This window comes from Mastomys coucha, unplaced genomic scaffold (assembly GCF_008632895.1).
Source record: "Mastomys coucha isolate ucsf_1 unplaced genomic scaffold, UCSF_Mcou_1 pScaffold16, whole genome shotgun sequence".
Taxonomy (NCBI): Eukaryota; Metazoa; Chordata; class Mammalia; order Rodentia; family Muridae; genus Mastomys; species Mastomys coucha.
In genome coordinates, this window is record NW_022196898.1 from 57,086,028 (window position 1) to 57,107,236 (window position 21,209).

Consider the following 21,209-nt stretch of genomic DNA (forward strand, 5'->3'; position numbering starts at 1 on the left):
CTTACCAAAACTCTGTGCTGACTGATTTAAAAAAAAAATTGCTTTTTGAGTCAGGGTCTCATTTTGGGTTCAAGATTACCATGGGGCCCAAACTGTCCTTGAACTCAAGGAGACCATGTATCCTAGGCTAGCCTTGAACTCATAGATCCTCCTGCCTCAGCCTCCCAAGTGCTGGGATTACAGCTATGAGCCTGAATTTGAGTATCTTTTGAATGGAGACTAGTTGAAGATATTTTCTTTTTCTTCTAGTAAAAAAGGGTTAAGTGGTCTGCCTCTGTGACTCACAGTTTTGTACAGACAGGAACAAAACAACTAAAAACAAAAACATACAGAAGAATCTAGTTTGGATATTATTCTCATGGTTTTATGCTGGAATGAGGTGGTAGAGTTTGGGGTTGTTGGTCAGGACTTTAATATAAAAATGTTAATATATATTAGCTGTTTGTATGCAGAAGCCTTCTAACATTGCCACAAAACAGAGCCCAGCATTCAGGTGTATACTAATGGCTCTGGGCCTTTTGTCTCATCACAGATACTAGCTTTAAAGGGTGTTGTCTGTCTGTCTGTCTTCTAGGACAGAAGTAGAAAACAACTCACAGCTAAAAATTTCTCCAAGATTGGTCTGTTTAAAATCTGAACTAAATATTAAAAAAAATTAATTTGTTAAGAGCCCACTTTTCCAAGTCTATTGTTCTCTAAACTCAAAGCAGAGTTAAAAGTAGACTTGGTACTTAGCAAACAGCTTTCAAAATAGCTTTGTGGCAGAGAGCCTGGGCACTATATGCCATGCAGAAAGAACAGAAATGCAGACACTCTGGCAACACTTCACATTCTGATAGGACTGTATTGAAATATGAATGCAGAATATGCCCTCAAACACTAGGGGAGGAGAATCCAGACTTCAGCTGACTTGAGAGTCACAGCTATTCTTTCCCCTTCCAACTCCATGTTTCTAGTTATTAAGTGAATTTTTTATAATACTTAACAATATATGAATCAAGATTATTATCAGCTGCTAAAATAAAAAAGCATAATTTTTACACTTTTCAAAATGTCTTCACATTTTTCGTTTTTCCTTTTTGAGATAGAGTATCCCACAGCCTACTTTAGCTCCTCGCTTCCTATGGAGCCAGGAATGACCCTAAACATCTGATCCTCTTGCCTCTACCTCCCAAGTGCTGGGATTATAGGCATATACCACCATGCCTGGTTTATGTACTGGGTGGGGATTAAACCCAGGACTTTGTGTAGTCTAGGCAAATACTCTACCAACTGAGCTATATTCCCCAGCCTCACACATTATACTGCTCTAAAAAAAAAAAGTTTCTGTACCATTTAAAATACCGAGACCTAATCCTGTGGTAAGATATAGCGCCAAGGCAGCCAGGCGAAGGCTAAGCTCTGCCCTGACTGTAGCACCTGAATGTGTCTGATGAGCGGCCTTACTGAATCAGACCCACAACCTAGTGTTATTACTGTCTTTAGAATCCAAAATCATTTGCAGAAGCGCCAATAAAAATATAGCCTAGAAATTATATTTTAAAAATAGAAAAACATGCCTTTAAAATTGTCAGACTAAACCTCTTTAAATAATATCTCCATTAACTCTAGTTAAAACTTACTTTGATCTTGTTGTAACATACACTGGATCTGCTCACCTGGAAACAGACAGCACGTTCTTACCTGTTTGGATAACCTGCTCAAGATGTTAGCTCGGTGTCCTGCCCTCCAAGTATGCCTTAATCTGACTCAGATAATCCTTCCTCTTAGTATTCAAAATATTCCAAAACAGGGTGTCATCTTTTTTTTTTTTAAAAAAAAAATTAGAATCTGTTTATAAAAATAGTTTGGGTTAAGGTAGACTACTTCATTCTTGAGATATTAAATAAAAATTCTAACACAAACAATTCCAGTTTTTCCAAACTTCCCAATCTAGATATTCAAACATTGCAACACTATTTTGTCAACATAAAAGTACCCTGGCCAGAGTAATTCTGTACTAACTTATCATCTTCTCGGACATGATTGCGAAGGCGAGGACCCGGGCATTGACGGCTCTGCACAACCTCACGCTTCTCTTCAGCAAAGGGAAGTTTAGCTCTTTCTACATGGGTGCTGTCAAGTGAGACCAGAAAAACTATAGCTTGTGTGCAGTGCTGTTAACATGGATCCGCACTAGGTATCTGGACCCTAAAGGCTGTCTTAGAGGTATGTTATAGTCTACTCTGGCTTCAAACAGCTAAATTCTGACACAGTAAAAAAGACACAGACTCTGGTCAAAGAGGCTGAAATAGGAAGGTGCCTCAGTGAAATCGACGCCACTCAGCTGCTCAGAGGTCTGCCCATTAGCACAGCATGGTAAGTGTCAGTTCACAGAAGTCTGGCTGTGATAGAATGCTATCTTTCTGACCAGCTAACAGTTTTTCGTCCGTTCTGGCCGCCAGACCAGCAAGCCTTAGCACTGACTGGATGGTGAGACAGCTCCTCTTGTGGCTTGCCTATGGTCGTCCAACATGCTGCTTGTTATGCTTACTTTGACTCTTATACTGTGGCACCGGGGCTTTTGTAACTCACCTAATATTAAAGGCAGGAATAACAGATGCTGCACATCATGGCATTCCTTCCGTCCATCTGTCGCAGACTTGGACACATTTGCCATTTGACTTAAGTCTGAAGCGCTCAGAATTATAAAGTGTTTAAAATGTTTAAGTTATAGCATAATATTTCCCCAAAGCATGAACACCCTCTCTTTCTGCCAATTACTGCATTAAAGGAGTTAATACATGTAGTACAATGCTGTAGGTAACAGGACATGGAAGATTTACTTCACAGGAATTACAACTATTTTGATAGAATTTGTAGGGTTTAAACTGACCTCAAGTACTCTCTCTTAAATGTAAAATTTAAAAACAGAGCCCAGACCTGTTGAACAACCCTAACTTAGATATCTACGCTGGAATACTCAAATCACCCTCAGATGTATCCAGTGTGGGTTTTCTCCGGGTGCTTCAGAAGCACAGGCAGCCCTTTGGTTCTGGGTACTGATGCGGGTCAGATCTTCACTGCCCCAACTCCAGCACCCCCATCTGTTCATAGGCTAGCCCAGTGGGTGAGTAGGTGGGAAAGGATGGCAAGGGCTGCTTTAAGAAGGAGTCAGCTCAGCTTTCTTCTTCACAGATGAGCTTCACTTTGAAAACAGGCTCCTGGTTTTTCTTACATGCTTGAGTGACACACCTTGAAACACCTGCTGTCCGCACAGGGCAGCTTCTGCCTGCTGGCTTCACTTCTAGCGTTTGATCACAACCTGTTCATAGGCTCCAGATCCTACCCTGAAACGGTAGTGAGAGGAAAACGTTCAGACCTTGAACTGTAGAGGTGGCACCCTCCGAAGAACTCCCCTCCCAGGCACGCCCGCTGGTTTCCTCCCCTCCTTTTTTTTTTTAAGATTTATTCTATGTGTATGAGTACACTGTAGCTGTACAGATGGCCATGAGCCATCATGTGTGTGGCTGCTGGGAATTGAACTCAGGACCTCTGCCAGCCCTGCTCGCTCCAGCGTAATTCATTATAGCTGTCATCAGACACACCAGAAGAGGGCGTCCAATCTCATTAAGAGTGCTTGTGAGCCACCATGTGGTTGCGGGGACCCGAAGTCAGGACCTTTGGAAGAGCAGTCAGTGCTCTTACCCACTGAGCCATCTTGCCAGCTCTCCTTTCCCCTTTTTTGAGACATGGATTCTCTGTGTAGCTCTGGCTGTCCTAGAAGACCAGTCTGCCCTTGGCTTCCTGGGTTTAAAAGTGTGTGCCACAGCCACCCAATCCTAAACTCAGTGTCAGCCAGTGCAGTGCAGTGCAGTGTGTCACCTCAGTGTCACAGGGTTTTCCTGGAGAATGATGAGTCTTAAGCAATAATACTGTAGGTCTTAATATATCTTTCTAGAAAGGGGAGAGCCCTTTCCACTCTCTCTCCTCTTTTTCCCTCTTCCTCCTCTTCTTTCTGTCTCTCCTTCTTTTTCAGACAGAGTTTCATGTAGCCTAGGCTGGTCTACACCTCTCTGGTTTTGAGGTCCAGCTCTTCCTGCCTCTACCTCTCAAGTGCTGGGATTATGGGTGACAGGGCTCAAGATTTCTTTTAGTCAATACATGCCTTTATATGTGGCCAGTCTTGTAAATGACACCTGTGTGACGTAGATCAAAAGGGAAAGTGCTCTTGGCTGGCCCCTTCCCTCAATCTCTTCTCTTTTTTATAATTGAGCTGGGGACAGGGAAGCTTGCTGGAGACTGTCTTCTCAACTCCCCTGTGGATAGGCGTGGCCATGGGACTAAATTTTCCCACATAACATCCAAAGAGATATATTGACTTCCATCTCTCTAGTGTATAAGAAATCCTTCCTGGGTTGGCAGCTACCCCAGCAGTCCAGGCCAGTGAAAGAATAAGATGGTAGTACATAAGTTTGGGGGACAGAGTTGAATAATCAACCTGGCCATTGTGTAAGATTAAGTTTTCAAATGGTACTGTGGGAATTTAGCCTTTAGTTAAACTCAGTGAGAGACCAGCTCCCAGAACCTAAAAACAATGGGAGACCAGTAGCTCCCAGAACCCAGAAACAAGGGAACCAAGATGACCTGGCCCGAGAACCCAGAAACAACCTGGCCCAAAACAATTGCCAGGTGGCTAGGCCACGCCTGGACCCTAGCACGAGCCAGCACCAATCAGAAACCACCCCGTACCTTCCCCTTACTCCAGTTTTCCCTTTTGCCCCCACAACTGCACAGGAATAAAAAGCTGCCTAAGACCTTGCTCTGGGCCAGACTCCTCTACCCCTTCGAGGGATATGAGTCTCGCCCCAGCTAGCTGGAATAAAAAGCCTCTTTGTAGATTGCATCAAGTCCATGTCTTGGTGGTGTGTGGGGTCGTTGGTCCCGGGATTTGAGTGTGGGGGTCCCTCTGGGAATCTCACAATTGCATTCTTGGGTTTCTGTGTCACAGTTCTGTAATATGCTGGGTATGAGCTGACCAGATACAGATACATATGCAGCAGAGGATGGCCTTATCTGACATCAGTGGGAGGGGAGGCCCTTGGCTCTGTGTCAGTTTGATGCTCCAGCATAGGGGGATGCTAGAGCAGTGGGGTGGGAGTGGGTAGGGGTTGGGGGAGTACTCTCATAGAGGCAAAGGGGAGGGGGGAAAGGGCAGATGGGATGGGGAGGTTGTGGAGGGGTAACCAGGAAAGGGGCTATCATTTGAGATGTAAATGAATGGAATGACTAATAAAGTAAAATAAAATCAAATTTGCAAGATAAAAATTGAAACAAAAAAGAAAGAGAGAAAGAAGGAAAGAAAGAAGAAATAATGAAATATACTAATAGAATGATGGAATATACTAAATAACTTGCAGGCTTTGTGAATAAGGCCATTCTGAGACAGCCTACTTAAGTATGGTCTCATCAACAGGAGACCGTCTGCAGCTATTATAACTGATGCACTCAGGACCATGGTTCTGTGCCATCAGGGATGGAGCATGCTTCTGCCTGCTACTGTTTCTTGGTCTGGCAGAATAAAGGGTCTCACTATGTCTTTCAGATAGCAGCTAGCTTGACGTTTTTGAATGAGTCATAGTTCTATCCCTTCCCAAAGCATCCTGGGCGATCAGGGGAACTTCAATACTGGTGCTACATGGAGGTGAGGGTCTGACTGTAGAAGTTATCCACAGTCCCCATCTCCTCATCTGCATGGAGGTGAGGGTCTGTCTGTAAAAGTTATCCACAGATACCCATTTCCTCATTTGCTGAGGTATCAGAAAGCCCCTCCCCCTACACCTGCTGTTTTGCCCTGAGTGTATAAAGTTTAATAATCCTGGAGACTACTACGCCTGGTCTTACCCCTTAATGACATTTTCTGAGGTGTTTATGATATATCTTTATCTCTAGGTATAACATGATTATCCCATTCCTATAGTTGGTGAATTGATAAACCCCTTGAGCTTCATCTGTAGTCATGGCAGTGAAATAAACCAATACAGTGACAGCAAGATCTATGAGAATCAAAATAGGGTTGGGCTTTTAATTCCCACTTGTAGAAAGAACGAAGGGAAGATTACCAGACTCTCACCAGGGATTCCACCCACCATTCCATCCTGCATGTGCTCTTGGAAGATGCTAGGGCATATGGGGTGGGGTGGGGTGGAGGGCTAACTGATGCTAGGCCTCTATGAGGTTGTCAACTGTGACGGAGCAGGATTTCTTGGTTTCGAGGGATCCTTGCTCTTGTAAGCCCAGGAAGCTTACCGGTTCATTGGTTCACCAACCATTACTTTGGTCTGTTGGTGGTGCTTTATCTTAGTTCATAGGAGATAAGAATTGACATTCGAACATGAGAATACCGGAAGGAAGCATGTGTGTGTGTGAAATAACAGATGGAGAATTCTCAAATATGATGAAATGTGTACGTACAGGGATCCAAGAAGTTCAATGAAACCCAAACAGAATGAAGACAGAGAAACACACCCAGCTCATATCATGTGCCAACTTCTAAGAAACCAGCAACAAGGAGGAAATCTTGTTTGGTGTGCTGGCACATGCCTTTAGTCCCAGCATTCAGGAGGCAGAGGCAGGTGGGTTTCTGTGAGTTTGAGGATAGCCTGGTCTCCATAGAGAGTTCCAGACCAGTCAGAGCTATACATTGTGACTCTGTCTCAAAGAAAGAAAAAATTTAAAAACTATCTAGATAGGGACTGGAGAGATGGTTCAGGAGTTTAAGAGTCATTCCCAATTTTCCTGAGGACCTGAGTTTGGTTTCCAGCATTTATAACTGTAACTCTGCTCCAGGATAGCCAATGCTCTCTCTTCTGGCCTCTGTGGGTGCACCCCACCAACCCCACCCTGTACATACTGACACAGACACACATATTTAAAAAAAACCTTTAAAACAGCCATATATACAAATTATATAAAGATTAAAAACAGAAATGGAAACATCCTTTTTGTTTGGAAAAAAAAAAAAAAGAAATGTCCCTAAGGTCAAGAAAGGCTCATAGCACAGCGGCTATTGAGTGGGTGCACAGCGGCTCACAGAAGTAAGGCCACTGGCTGGAAATGGCTGCTTTGCTCTGTCTAAAATATTAGGCTACCATTCTGTTCTAAAAATTCTCTTTATGTTCCAATTGTCAAGTGCTCTATTTGTCCAACAGATTCTAAAAATATAAATAAAGTAACAAACTAACATCAAATATAATGTTGAAGACACCCAGGAAAGGAAAGAATATCCCAGTCATAACCAGTTCCTCTCATGGAAGTACAGCGTGTGTACTATTTTAGCCTCAACATAATGAAAACTGCAACCTTCATCCTTTACTTATTTTTTTTCCTCTCAGAGCCCAGGCTAGCTTCAGACTCTTCAGTCTATGTAGCCGAGGATAGCCCTGAACTCCTGAACTTCCTGCTCTTACCTTCCCAGTCACTGGGGTTATAGGAGGGAGCCGCCACACTTGTTTCTGTCTCTCTGACGGAAGTGAGGCTTTGCTTTTGCTAGGTGAGCCTTCTCACTACACTTCCTCTCCCTGTGAAGTGGGACACCCATGTTTCCACAGAGTGGCCGGGTGCATGACATACCTGTTTGGAAGGTGGTGGCTGCCAAAGGTTGTACTTCCCCCAGGTCCCACGAATAATCTCAGGCCTTCCTCTGCAACACATAATTGGAATGCTTGCTAAGCGCACAGTTACCAGACCACTCTCAAATAACACGCATATGGTAGTAACCCGCATTTTACATTCATCAGGTGTGTCAGAGTTTTATGAGAGACAATTGGAAAGCCAGCTTAACTCACGGTTCTTTCTCACTGACCTCCCCCAAAACTCTTTTCCTTTTGACAGTAATGACAGCTCTTTCTACAAATTTTCAGAGGGTTTAATTATTTCTATTTCCAGCCAGTTACACAACAAAATGGTCTACTGTTAAGTGTTCTCTAATCTCACCAGCATGAGTAATTGCACCTTTCAAGCTGGTGGCAGATAAAATTTCAGTTTCTGTGGAAACTGTTGGGAGAGACTGCACGATTCTATTCACAACTGGTTTCAAGACCACCACACCAGCGGCCTCCCCCCCAACACCCCCACCCCTACCCCACGGGTCATGAACCCAGTACTCATGAAGTGTGTGGACAGGAAAACTTTCTTTAAAACTGATCTCTGCTTCTCTGGACCCACACCATTTCCAGGGATTGAACCCAGGCCCTTGTACATTCTAGGGACTTGCTGTACTACTGAACGACACCTCCTTCAGTTGACTCCTCCACTAAAGTTTGCTCCTTTTCCAGGATCACCAGCCTTTGTCAGAGACAAGCTAAAGAACTACCATTGCTCTTGTGGGCATGGAATTGAGTTCACACGTCTGCAGCAGTAGCCCAGCCACACGGCCCCACAGCGGTGGGCCACAGCGCCTGTACGCATCCGGTCTCTGCGCACCTTCTGCACTGGAGTCGAGGCTGAAGTCCTGACTCTGTAGGATTTTCTCCACAATGTCATCAGCGTCCACTCTGGTGTCGTCAACCCGCTTCAGCTGAGACTCGACCGAGTCCTGCTTCACTGGGCACCTGGGAAGAGAGCCACAGCTGTTTCCTCCTTTCATACTATGCCATGAGAATAAAGATGCTTTGAAACAGAAAGATATCACGTGGGAGGGTACCTGGCGAGTTTCTCCGAAGCCTCTTCTTCCTTGGCCGCGACAGCGGAGGCCGCAGGAGGGTCTGGATTTGGTTCTGTTGTGATCTGCTCAGTTTCGTCGCATGGCTCAAGAATGCTTTCAATCCCCGTGGACGTGCTTCCCACGGAGGTATTTCTCCTGTGGCAGAACTCAGAGAAGCTGGATGACCGGGAGTGACATGTGCTATACCCTGACAGAGGAAAAAAACCACTTTGGATATACTATCAATGATCACACACACTACAATGTAACCTTTTCTTTCTGTATGAGTGTTCATAGGGGTGTGCGCACATCTGTGTGCGGGTGCATGTGGATGGGTACAGAGGACAGTTGTTGATCTGGTATTCTCCTCTGTCACTGGCCACCTTGTGCTTTGAGACACTGAGCCTTGACCTTGCTGATTTGGCTACAGGAGTCCCTGAAATCCTTCTGTCTTTGTCTGCCCAGCCCTTAGGTTGCAGGTATGAACTGTCTATGTCTGACTTTTATGTAAATAAAAGCTGGTGACTGAACTCATGCTTGCATGGCAAACATATTACTGAGCCATCTACCATCTCTGAGATATAATTTCTTTATCCCATAACAATAACCTCTCCACTATAGTAGTTCCAAGTGAATTATTGAATTTTATTTTGTCTGGAGACAGGCACTTGCTATACAGCAAGTGGAAGCTGGCCTTGAACTTGTCATCCTTCTGTCTTAGCTTCCCCAGGATAACAGGTGTGTGTCATCACACCTGGCTTCAAATCTCTTTAGAGCAGTAGTTCTCAACCTTTATAATGGTGTGACCCTTTAATACCATTCCTCATGCTGTAGTGATCCCCAATCATAAAATTATTTCATTGCTATGTTACAAGTGTAATTTTGCAATTGTTATGGATCCTAATGTAAATATCTGATATGCAGGATATCTGCTAATGTGATCCCTAGAGGGGTTATGACCTATTGGTTGAGAACCACTGCTTTAGAAGAATAAGGCACCCACTGCAGGCATCTACCTGATACTTTAGACTGTTGGCTCGCATAGCTTGATGTTCTGGAGTGTCCCCAGGCACCAAGTTCATCTGGAACAGAGGCACTCTTTGCCGAAAGATCTGCAATAAGTCACGACTCGACGTTACTATCACTACCAAGTCAATGTCCAACGTCAATTCTAACTTGCAGATTTTATTACTTCACAAATTCATAATCAAGAAAAATAAATGATAACATGATAGAATCCTTCAAATTGGCACAATGAAAACAGCTACATTGCAGGAAATGAAAGAATACTTAAGTGCTGGTGAGATGGCTCAGTGGGTAAGAGCACTGACTGCTCTTCTGAAGGTCCTGAGTTCAAATCCCAGCAACCACATGGTGGCTTACAACCACCCGTAATGAGATCTGATGCCCTGTTCTGGTACGTCTGAAGACAGTTACAGTGTACTTGTGTATAATAATAAATAAGTCTTTTAAAAAATACTTAAATATCTTAGTTCATTGGGAAGTTGGGGTACTCTCATCATGTCTACTAGCAGTTTGTCTTAAAACCATTAGTTCTTTTTCCTCAACATTTCTCTAATAAGTCAGGCTTATTCTTATAATTCTAAGGAAAATGCTGGACTTTGGTGTTGTCTATCTATCTATCTATCTATCTATCTATCTATCTATCTACCTACCTACCTATCTATCTATCTGACAGTCTCATATCTAATCTATCTATCTAATCTATCTAATCTATCTATCTATCTATCTATCTGTCTATCTATCTATCTATCTATCTATCTATCTATCTATCTATCTATCTATCAGACATAGTCTCGTATCATCCATCTATCTATCTATCTATCTATCTATCTATCTATCTATCTATCTACCTACCTACCTACCTACCTATCTGACAGTCTCATATCTAATCTATCTATCTAATCTATCTAATCTATCTATCTATCTATCTATCTATCTATCTATCTATCTATCCATCTATCTATCAGACATAGTCTCGTATCGTCTCTCTATCTATCTATCTATCTATCTATCTATCTATCTATCTATCTATCTATCTGTCTGTCAGACATAGTCTCATATCATCTATTTTTCTATCTATCTATCTATCTATCTATCTATCTATCTACCTACCTACCTATCTAGAAGACAGGGTCTCATAACCCCAGCTACCCTTAAACTCAGTCAGCAGCAGAGTTTTCACCTCCTGACCTCCTTTCTTGCTGTCCACAGTGCTGGGGTTGCAGGTGTACAGCACCATGCTCTGGCAGTGTAGTGGTATTGTTGTTCTGTTTGTTTTTTGGTGGTTGGAGGAGATCTTATGCCTTCAGAATTCATCACAGTAGTGAATTAAAGGTACTTTACTGCTATAATGTCAGTCTTCCTAGTGCTGGGTCAATACTGTAACTTTCATCAACACAGCACAGGGTATCCAGGATGAAAGTTCTTATAAAAACCAAATACAAGACTGGAGATGATGACGCAGCTGTTTAGAGCACTGGCTGCTCTTCCAGAGAACTTGGGTTCAGTTCCCAGCACCTACATGGCAGCTCACAACCAGCTGTTACTCCAGTTCCAGGGGACCCAACACCCTCTTTTGGCCTCTACAGGCATGCACATGGTGAACAGATATGTACATAGGCAAAACAATCACACACTAACAAATAAGATAAATAAAATTTGAAAAATAAAGTGACGAAAGAAACGGGATAGTATCTAGTTTGTGAGGTACTATTTGGGACCGCAAACTGTTTCTAGTAGCTCCCTGATCATGTGCATAGTCTAGATAGCAATTATGCACTGGCAGTACCAGCCAACCTCCACAGAAGACAGAACTGTGAGCGTTCAGTATTAGCGTAAAACACTTGGAAACAAGAACCGTTGTTAACGTAGGAGCAGAAGGAAAGCAGTTGAGTGAGGCAGTTACCACACTGATGCTGCACAGTTGGACCAGCAGATACTGTCTAACAGGCAAACTACTGGTCCACTGCAAAGACTTTTCACATGTCCGGGTAGACTGCAAGGGTCCCAAGTGTTCATCTCTATAGCAGCCCTAAACCCAAAGGTCAGGTCCAATGGAACCCTCTCCAAGTGATGGTTTGTAGAGATTCCTGTACACCCAGAAGTCTACCCCAGTGTCTGGCTCAGATCTCAGCCATCTGTATCTGGTTTCCAAAACATATTCTATATAAAAATTTATTAAGCTCTTCTCAAATCAGTTGTCTGTGGTGTAGAGGAAACAAACACTGGGACTGCAAAGTATGAGGCAAAACATATGCAGACAAAATACCATGTGCCCAGCATCAACCAAAAGAAGGTCCTAAGGACCCCAAAGGCCAGTGCACCTGATATCACATGGGAGGAGACCTCGCAGAGGAGGCTAGCCCAGGATCTGCCAATGTGGGACTCTCTTAGCTGGCTGAGTGGGGAACGGCATGGGGCACAACAAGCCTTGTTTATAGAGAAGCAAATGCATACAGAGCAGTGGGGAGATGACTGAGAGAAAGGGAGAAAGATGAGCATGTGGACTTCTGTAGGATACGTGACATGAAGGAGACCTTCCCCGAGACATTTGCAAACACGTATTTGTGAATGGAAAGGATCTAATGCATACTCACATGAAGAAATTATATTTATGAGACAGTTAAATCCAGGGGTGCAGATTATATTGCTCAGAAAACTAAGTAGAGGGGGTTGAACTCCTGTGGAATAGTAACACTGGAGAGGAGGTTGAAAAAGACAGGGGAAGCCTTGGTTTCTGTTTCTGAAGGACTGGGACTAAAGCCAGGTCCTCAAGCACACAGCGGAGTACCCTCTCCCACAGCGACAGCTGTAGGACCTTAAGGAAGTTTCTTTTTAATTTTTTGTTATTATTTGAGAATTTCAGGTATGCAAATGACATGTTTTAATCAAATTCACTGTCTATTCCCTCCTCTCCAATTCGTCCCGTACTTTCTCTCTTCCCTACTAATTTAATGTGCTGTGTTCTTAAATGCACGGAACCCACTTAGTGATGCCCCTGTGTGCATAAGTGTAGGACCATCTACTTGAGCCTTCTCAGCTCCTGAATAAAACTTTCTCTCCCTCCCCTCATTTACCAACAGTAATTACCAACAATTACCAAAAGATTCTTAGCTTTAAAACAATCACTATGGTTATTTATTTACTTATTTATTTGAGTGTGTGCGTGTGCATGTGTGTGCCATACAGCATACATGTGGAGGCCAGATGACAACTAGTTAACTAGCTAGAGGGTCCTGGAGATTGAACTCATGTCTTCAGAAGTGGCAGCAAGTGGCTTTACCAGCCGGATTGTCTTGTTGGCTCAAGGAATCCCTAAGAAGCTACAAGAGGAAAGGTCATGAAGGTAGGAGACAAGGGAAGAAAAGGCTTCAAGAAAGAATTAGTGGCTGAGTCATATGAGAACAGAAGTGCCCACAGGCTTTGGCCATCATGTGACCGTAGACATCAAGACAGAACACAAACCAGACTGCAGACGAGTTTAACAATCAATGGGCAGTGCAATGGTTAACTCTCACCGGAAGTCTGACTAGCCTGGGATTTACCTAAGGGCCACCTAACTGAGCCTGCCTGTGAGGTTTAACTGAGAAGTGAAAACACATCCTGAGTGTGAGCAGAACCGTTTCCTGAGCCGAGGTCCTGGGCTGAAGGAAGAACCAGCTGAATACCGGCACTTAGCGTTGTGTTTCCTGACTGCAATGTGACCAGATGCCTCCCGTCCCACTGTGGCTTCCCCACAGGGACAGGCTGTACCCCTGGAACTATGAGCTCAAATCTCCTTCAGGTTCTTTTGTCACAGCAACAAGAAAAGGAAAACAGATGCAAGCAGTCTCAAGTTCTAGAAGTTTGTCTACATATACGGTGATGCATGTATCAAATACGTATTCTCTTGGTGATACTTTTCCACGTCTGTGTGTCTGCTTGCCCAACACTGGGCTGCTGGGTTCTATGGGACCTCAGAAGCTAGAGAAGGATGTAAGGGTAATAGGGCTTACTTTATATTTTCTCAGTGTAGACAACAGCTCAGGATTGTTTAAGCGCTGAAGGGAGGAGTGAATGAAAAGACTGACAGGATCCATATGATCAGCCGATTTCAAATCAAGAAATATATACTCGCAATCAATGCTAAGAAGCCTTAGCATTGCATATTTTAAAAGGTAGTGAAAATGTTAATCCTAGCACTTCACTTTTCTTTCATCTCTTTCCAACAATACATTCTGCTCCCATATCCTTTTCCTGCACCTGGGGTGGCATCTTGCCTACTCTGCATTTAGCAACTACAATAGATTCTGCCTCAGTTGGAAGTTTGTCTAGGGAAGTGGATCTCACTTTGTAAACCAGGTTGGCCTTGAACTCACAGAGATTTGGCTGCCTCTGTCTCCCGAGGGCTGGGATTAAAGGTGTGCACCATCATCGAGAAATAGATCTTAAAGTTGTGCTAAGTACCATGCACCTTGAAACCATGATAAAGTTTCAAGGCACCAACTTGCATCTACCAAGCCCCAGACTGGCAGAGCTGACAGGTGAATAGAACTGAAAAATGTTAGATTACCTAAGGGAGTGAACAGTCCTGTTCTTAAACTGAACTCAGTCCAAGAACTGAGTTGGCATCACCAGACTTGGCAGCAGGCACCCTGACATACACTAGAGCAATCTTCCAGCCCCTCAGGGTTTAGACTCTCTTCGGAAATAAACTAGTACTGTTTTTCAGACATTGAAAGATCAGGAAGCTATGTTCCCATACCTGCTATTCCAAGATGCACTTTGAGGGTCTCGCCACCTTTCCTATCCTCTTCCAGAGACTCAGACTCTCCAGCGATTGGTATTGACATGGATGTGGAAGGAGGCCTGTAAATAGATAGTCTAAGGATCAGATCTTGAACCATGTGTGAGCCTGAAGGTTTGAACTACTGTTAGAGACTCATTGTGTGGTCAGCATCTGGCCTTAGTAAGTTCTTTATTAGCATTATCCTTTTGAGGATGAAATAAAAAAAAAAAACATTAAATATAAGTATACTTTAGAATCTTAAAACCTGAATAATACACGTGGGAAAGATTTTTATATAAAGATACTATTTTTATTTATGTGTATGTACACACATATGCAGGTGCCTACAGAGATCAAAAGAGGGTGCTGGATCCTCTGGAGCTAGAGTTAGTGATGACTGGAAGCCACTTGACATAGGTGCTGGGAACCCACCCAGGTCCTCTGCAAAGGGCAGCAAGTGCTCTTAATCACTGAGCCATCCCTCCTGCCCTGTGGGAAAAGGTTCTTATACAATGAAATACTGGGAATAGAAAGAGTATTGTCTCATGGCATTCTGCAGAGGGAGAACCCAATGTGGTATCACAGTCCTGTACTCAGCACTTAGGAGGTTGAGGCAGGAGGACCAGGTTATCCTAGGACATGTAGTAAGCTGGATACCAACATGGGGTCCATGAGTCCATCTGAAGGCCAAGGCAAATCCTTCAAGAGCGCCTTTGGATCAAAGCTCAAGCTCCAAGGACGACACCCACAGCTCTTCATAATCTGATTTGGACCAACCTCTTTAATTACCAATAACTGTATTTTAATTTTTGTTGTAATATTTTAGGGGTTCTAGGGGAGAGGGCATAAACTTGCTTGGTAGTCCTGGCTGGCTTGGTAACCTGTATACAGCTCAGACTAGCTTTGAATTTACGAAAATCCTCCTGCCTCAGTTTTCTGAGTGCTAGGACTACATATAGGCTTATGCTACCATGCCCTGCCAAGTTATATGTTTAAATAACATAAAAAAAAACTCGGTTAAAAAATCCATTGAATATTTCACAGGGATGGATATATGTGTATATACATATATATATGATTCATACAAAGAATGGGGCTTTTAATAACAGTCATAAATCACTAGTGACTTTACTGTGCCTGCATGCCTCACTTAATTAATTAATTTATTTATTCATTTAATTAATATAAGTACACTGTAGCTGTCTTCAGACACACCAGAAGGGGGCGTCAGATCTCATTACGGATGGTTGTGAGCCACCATGTAGTTGCCGGGATTTGAACTCTGGACCTTCGGAAGAGCAGTCAGTGCTCTTAACCACTGAGCCATCTCTCCAGCCCACCTCAATTCTTAATTGTCAGTTGTCTTCCCTTCTATAGGTGATTATAGCCATAACACATCTAACACTCCCTTACATTTGGCTTTCCTGTCCTGCTATCTCAAAAACCCAGGAGTCATTTCTGCTGAGTGCTCTGGGTCAGGTGACTAGCATTCAGGCAGAGCAAGCTGACCACGGGGGACTGTTAGTACAGCAGACTCAGAATCTGAAATCTTAGCTAGGCTGCTGCAGTTCTGTTGCCCGGGGCAACACAGTTTCAGCATGTTGGCTCAGTTCTAGTACTTCTTTTGTTCAAAAAATGTTTTATATTCTTTGTCAGGTTCCCTTAATATAGAATGGTTATAGATTAAAGAAATGGGAATTATTTTAGTTTTATAGCAATGTTCAGACTCTGTGAAAAGTGACCTCCTAAAATGACATTATATCCTACAAATATTCTGTGCACCCATTACAATGTCTGGTGTGTGTGCAAACTGATTTTTCTTCTTGGGATGTCCCTCCTCACCTTCTACACTTAGGACATTCTTAATCATCATCACAGCTCAGCCCAGTGCTGCCCCCTCAGGAAGGACTTTCTGGCTTTCAAGGGTCAGTGGTGAGCTGCGGCTCTCCGCTCTCTACCCCTGTAACATTGTGTGCTGTGTGCACATCTCCCAGGCGTCCAGCAGAGTGGGACGTGCATCTCACCAGTAGTTATGTACAGTTGGTTCCACACAGACATTCTTGGCCAAGATAATGGCCCTGCCTTAGCTTCCTCCTATGTAAGATAAGGATCACACCAGGATGTTTTACAGATTCCTTTTTTAGATGTGGGTCTTACTGTGTCTTATGTCTGAGCTCTGAGTTGTTCCTCCTGGGGCTTCTCAGGAGAGAAAACATTAACTAATGAGTCGGTCACACAATCTACCTCTTCCACCATCGTTCCACGGCTCCCTCACACGGTCTCTTTTCTTTTTTGCCTCATAAACAAGGGCAATCTTTCTCACCTGAAGCCTCTGCAGCTTTTTACCTTATTCAGAAGGTAAGTGGGGCCATCTGAGTGGCTCACAAGATGACCATCTGACCTCATCTCCTGTTACCAAGCTCTTTGCTCCCTCTGCTCTAGATATATTGGTCTCCAGGCAGTTACTCGAGCATGCTGGATACAGAACCCCCTCAAGGCTTTTGTCCATATTTCCTCCACTTTGAATACTCTTTCCCCAAATATCTGTGTGCCTTGCTTCCCACCTCCTTCAAGTTTCTACTTAAATGTCATCTCATCCAGGAAGGCCTCCCCGATACTCCATAAAGCACCCCCCGACCAGAGCATCTATGGATTCTTTCTCTGCTTATTGCTACTTGGTTCTTTCCTTCTTTGAGTATAAACTCTAACATGGGAGAAATGCAGTCTCTTTTGCTTACTGCAGGTTAGAATGCAGTCCCACATGCAGTAAGGCACCTACCGGGCGTTTGTTGAAGAAGTAAGAAAAGAGAAAGCAAATTAAAACTGTCGTTTGTCTAATTCCACCTTAAACCTGAAACCCCAAAGATGGGGAAAGATCTCTTAATTTGCATCATTTCGAGAGTGGCTTACTTGATACCAGGGGACAGTCACTTCTATGAAGTTTAGGCCAGTCTACCATGAAAGGAACCATTTACCTACAAAAGTGCTTCAATTTGTATCACACTTTCAGACAAAACAGCCCACTTACTGGTTATCAACTTACGTTTTAAAACACGGGTCACCGGACATCAGCTGCATACTGATCAAAACCTAAACAAAAGAGCAACAAATGTCACAGTTAACAGAAGCCTTCTCCAGAAGCCAGCTTCTGCTAATAGGTGTTTCTCCCACAACACCTAGTCTAACGTTTTCTATTCAGAAAGCATTAAATGAAATAAATGTGTAATGAGGGTGTACTCAGAATTCAATTACTGCTTTATGTAGAGGTGGATTAAAAATTACCTTTGGTGTCCAAAACCTTGTGATTCTAAAAATCTTGTTGAACATGTAAGGATGAAAAGCACTTCTCTAGTAGTAATCCCTCTTTAACATGTGGCTGTGTCTGGGTTGTCTGTGTTTACTCCAGATTCCTGTGGGGATAAGCAGGCCCTCCAGCTCCACAGGATGAGGCTCCATGGGATAGCTGCTCCAGGCTCTAAGGGGGCAGAGCATCTGGCCTTTGCACCAGCCATGGGCTGGAACTAAAGCCTTGCTGTTTCCTTTTGGGATGTTGATGTTCCCTGGTTGCTGAGTAACTTTTATGAATCAACCACAGGATGATCTTATTTATTCTGAGCGAGTCTGGCCTTGGACTCAGTATGCATCAGAGGGTAGCCTTGAACTCCTTTTCCTCCATCCTGGTGCTGCCTCCATCCCAGGCGTGCCCCAACCACACCTAGTTTATATGGTGGTGGGGATGGAGCCCAGGGCTTCTTGCATGCTAGGCAAACATTCTACCAACCAGACGGTATTCCCAGCCCCAAATTCACATTCTAATGGGAGTGATGATAGTGATGATGGTGTTCACAAGGATAATGACTTGAGAATTTATTTGGGTTTGGGTCTTTGAGAGTGTCTCGTTATTCCAGGCTACCCTTGAACTTGCTAGGTAGCCAAGGATAGTCTCAAACTTATGATCCTCATGCCTCAGCCTCCAGAGTGCTGGGGTTACACACATGCACATTCACACTTGGCTTGAGTGGGGAATTAATATTCCAGGTATAAACTTTGTGTTTTATACACTTCATCTCATTTCATCTTCAACAAGCTTATGAGAAAGTAACGTTGTCTTTTTGAGACCACAGGGATGAGGGGATATTTTATGAATCACAGAACTGGCACAGGGCAGAACCCAGGACCACACATACTGAGGCCATAGTCTTAAAGATACCCAGGACACAGAGACTACTGCATGCTTTCCAGCTAATGGTTGACATGTGTCTTCTACAACCTCATTTCATTCACACCTCTTTACCCCAGGACATCCACTATTGTCCCTTTCTTATTTTGATTTTGTCCTTAAGTCTCAGACCTATCCTGTTGTTCTGGCTTTCTTATTGCCTCTTCTTTCATACGGTCCTTCATTCTGTTTTCCAACTCCCCAGGACAACATTGTGTCTATCTGAATGTCTTAGGATGAAAGAAATTGTATGGGGAGTCAGATCCGAGAAGTGGGAGGGCGCTGGGAGGTGGGAGGCTGAGGTTCGTTCTTAAGATGCGGTACACGTTCTTAAGATGCGGTACACGTCGTCAACTCTCTCTTTGTATGTTGACAAGGAAGGTTCAGTAAAGGGCCAGATGACTAATAGAACAGATGAGCCAAGGAGAAAAGAAAACTCTTGATTATGCCTTGTGTGGATTCTAGAGCCCAAGAGGACTGATGTCTAACAGGAAGAGGGTCGTGTCAGACATCATAACCACAGGCAAGGCAATGGTCATGTACTGTTATAGAGTGGACAGACAAATAGAAGAGTAAGCTCTATGTTAGGATGACGAGGGGATACACATTTAATGAACTCCATCTTTTCAATAAAGGAGGAGCTGAGCGGAGCTAAAACACGGGGAATGAAAATACACTGGGGAAAAAGGCAGGAAGGAGAATTATCTAATTGGGCAGAGTACTGGTGCCAGCTGGAGGTGATGCCCACTCGGCCGTGTGTCCTCCAGCAATGTGCAGCAGCAGGACACAGACTCAGGGAGGACGTGCAGTCAAACCAAGTAGAGTTGGTGACACTCAGGAGCAGCTAAGGGAAAGGAACCCAGAGTGATAGTTTAAGTAGGGATAATCATGAACTGTGCACTCTGAGCTACAGATGGGGGAAGTGGAAGCCATTAAGGGGTTGGCAGATCATGAGAAAGGGGTAGGGTTGGAAATACCAGCTGTGCGAGTAGACCAGGAGGGCTGGGTACATAGGAGATGGTGGTAGGACAGGGGAACCTGCCTAAAACTAGGCAGCAATTTCAGTGTGGAGATGACTGGGTGGTTAAAGCACTTGTCACATAGAAGAGGACACACACACACACACACACACACACACACACACACACACCCTGAAAACAGGAGATTCAGAGAGGAGTTATGTGATTTTTTTTTTTATTCCAGACAGGGTTTTGCTATGTAACCCTGGCTATCCTGGACCTCCATACATAGACCAGGCTGGTCTCAAACTCACAGAGATCCACCTGCCTCTGCCTCCCAAGTGCTGGGATTAAAGGCGTACACCACCATCACTCGGTGGGCTATATGGTTTTTTTAATGTGAGGCATGTATGAGAAGGCTGGGTTTTAGTAACTTGTTTGGGGTCATTTAGAACAAACAGTGTAGTCAGTGGGTTCTGAGAACAGGGATTGGAGGGCACGGGAATGGGAAAGAGCCACCAAAGAGCAGATCTGCCTGCTGAGCTCACCTCTCTCACTAACTGCTTCTCTACTGATTTATTTATTTGATGTATATAAGTAGATGTTTTCCGACACACATAACTAGCTGTCTTCAGACGCACCAGAAGAGGACATCAGATCCCATTACTACCATGTGGTTTCTGGGAACTGAACTCAGGACCTATGGAAGAGCAGTCAGTGCTCTTAACCACTGAGCCATCTCTTCAGCCCCTAACTGCTTCTCTTACAGAAGACACCTTACCACCTGGGTCTCACCTCCATTAGAAATTAGGGATAAAAACTGTTCCCCGTCCATCTAGACCTGTCAAGCTTACGGTGGTATGTGCAAGTGCCCTGAGATATTTTCAGAGGTCTAAATCAACAAAATCAAATGGACTCTGAGTTCATAACATGGTGCTTTTCTAACTTCCTCTTTCCCAACCTTGGTTTTTGAGACAGGGTCTCATGTATCTCAGGCTGGCCTTGAGCCCCTGGTCTTCCCTGTCTCCGCCTCCAGAGTACTGGAATTATAGGGGGATGCCACCATAACTGACAGTTCCTCATCTTTTTTTTTTTTTTAAATCATTTTCTTCTCCATATCAACTGTCCACCCTGCATTTCTTAAAGTCGATTCTGTGTGCAAGGGAGGACTACCTATGAGAACCAGTTCATGAATTTCTATATTGCCAAAGTTAAAAGTTCACCGAAAACAGCTTAAACTATAAGTATAAAGCAATTCTTCACTATACCAACTTTGGAATTAGAACCATTTGGTTTTTACCCAGTTATCTTTCTTCTCGTTAGGTAACTTAACAATGCAGCAAAATATAGTAAAAAGAATTCTCATAGGTACAAGCTACTCTCTGAATAATTTCCCAATGGATCTCATGTAATACTTGCATCGACCTCATGGAAGGCCCATTCTGATTATCTGAATACACAGCCCCTGATGAGACCTGGAGAAGTAGAGCCCATGAGTGAGGTTGCCTGTCATTTTCACTAGTTACAAGGGAACCCAGTGACCTATCAATGTGTCAC

General features: G+C 43.7%; 1 protein-coding gene across 1 annotated transcript in view; it reads right to left on the minus strand.

Annotated features, from left to right (window-relative positions):
* Window positions 1-2,436: 2,436 nt before the first annotated feature.
* The window catches only part of Fam102b (family with sequence similarity 102 member B), a 51,834-nt gene continuing 33,061 nt past the window's right edge, over window positions 2,437-21,209 (minus strand). Inside the window, exons 5-11 of the mRNA XM_031375220.1 lie at window positions 17,518-17,564; window positions 14,451-14,554; window positions 9,700-9,795; window positions 8,684-8,891; window positions 8,464-8,591; window positions 7,612-7,681; window positions 2,437-3,329 (exon numbers count right to left, since the gene is read on the minus strand). Coding sequence (XP_031231080.1) covers window positions 3,287-3,329; window positions 7,612-7,681; window positions 8,464-8,591; window positions 8,684-8,891; window positions 9,700-9,795; window positions 14,451-14,554; window positions 17,518-17,564 — 696 coding nt within the window. The 3' untranslated portion in view covers window positions 2,437-3,286. The remainder of the gene's footprint in view (window positions 3,330-7,611; window positions 7,682-8,463; window positions 8,592-8,683; window positions 8,892-9,699; window positions 9,796-14,450; window positions 14,555-17,517; window positions 17,565-21,209) is intronic.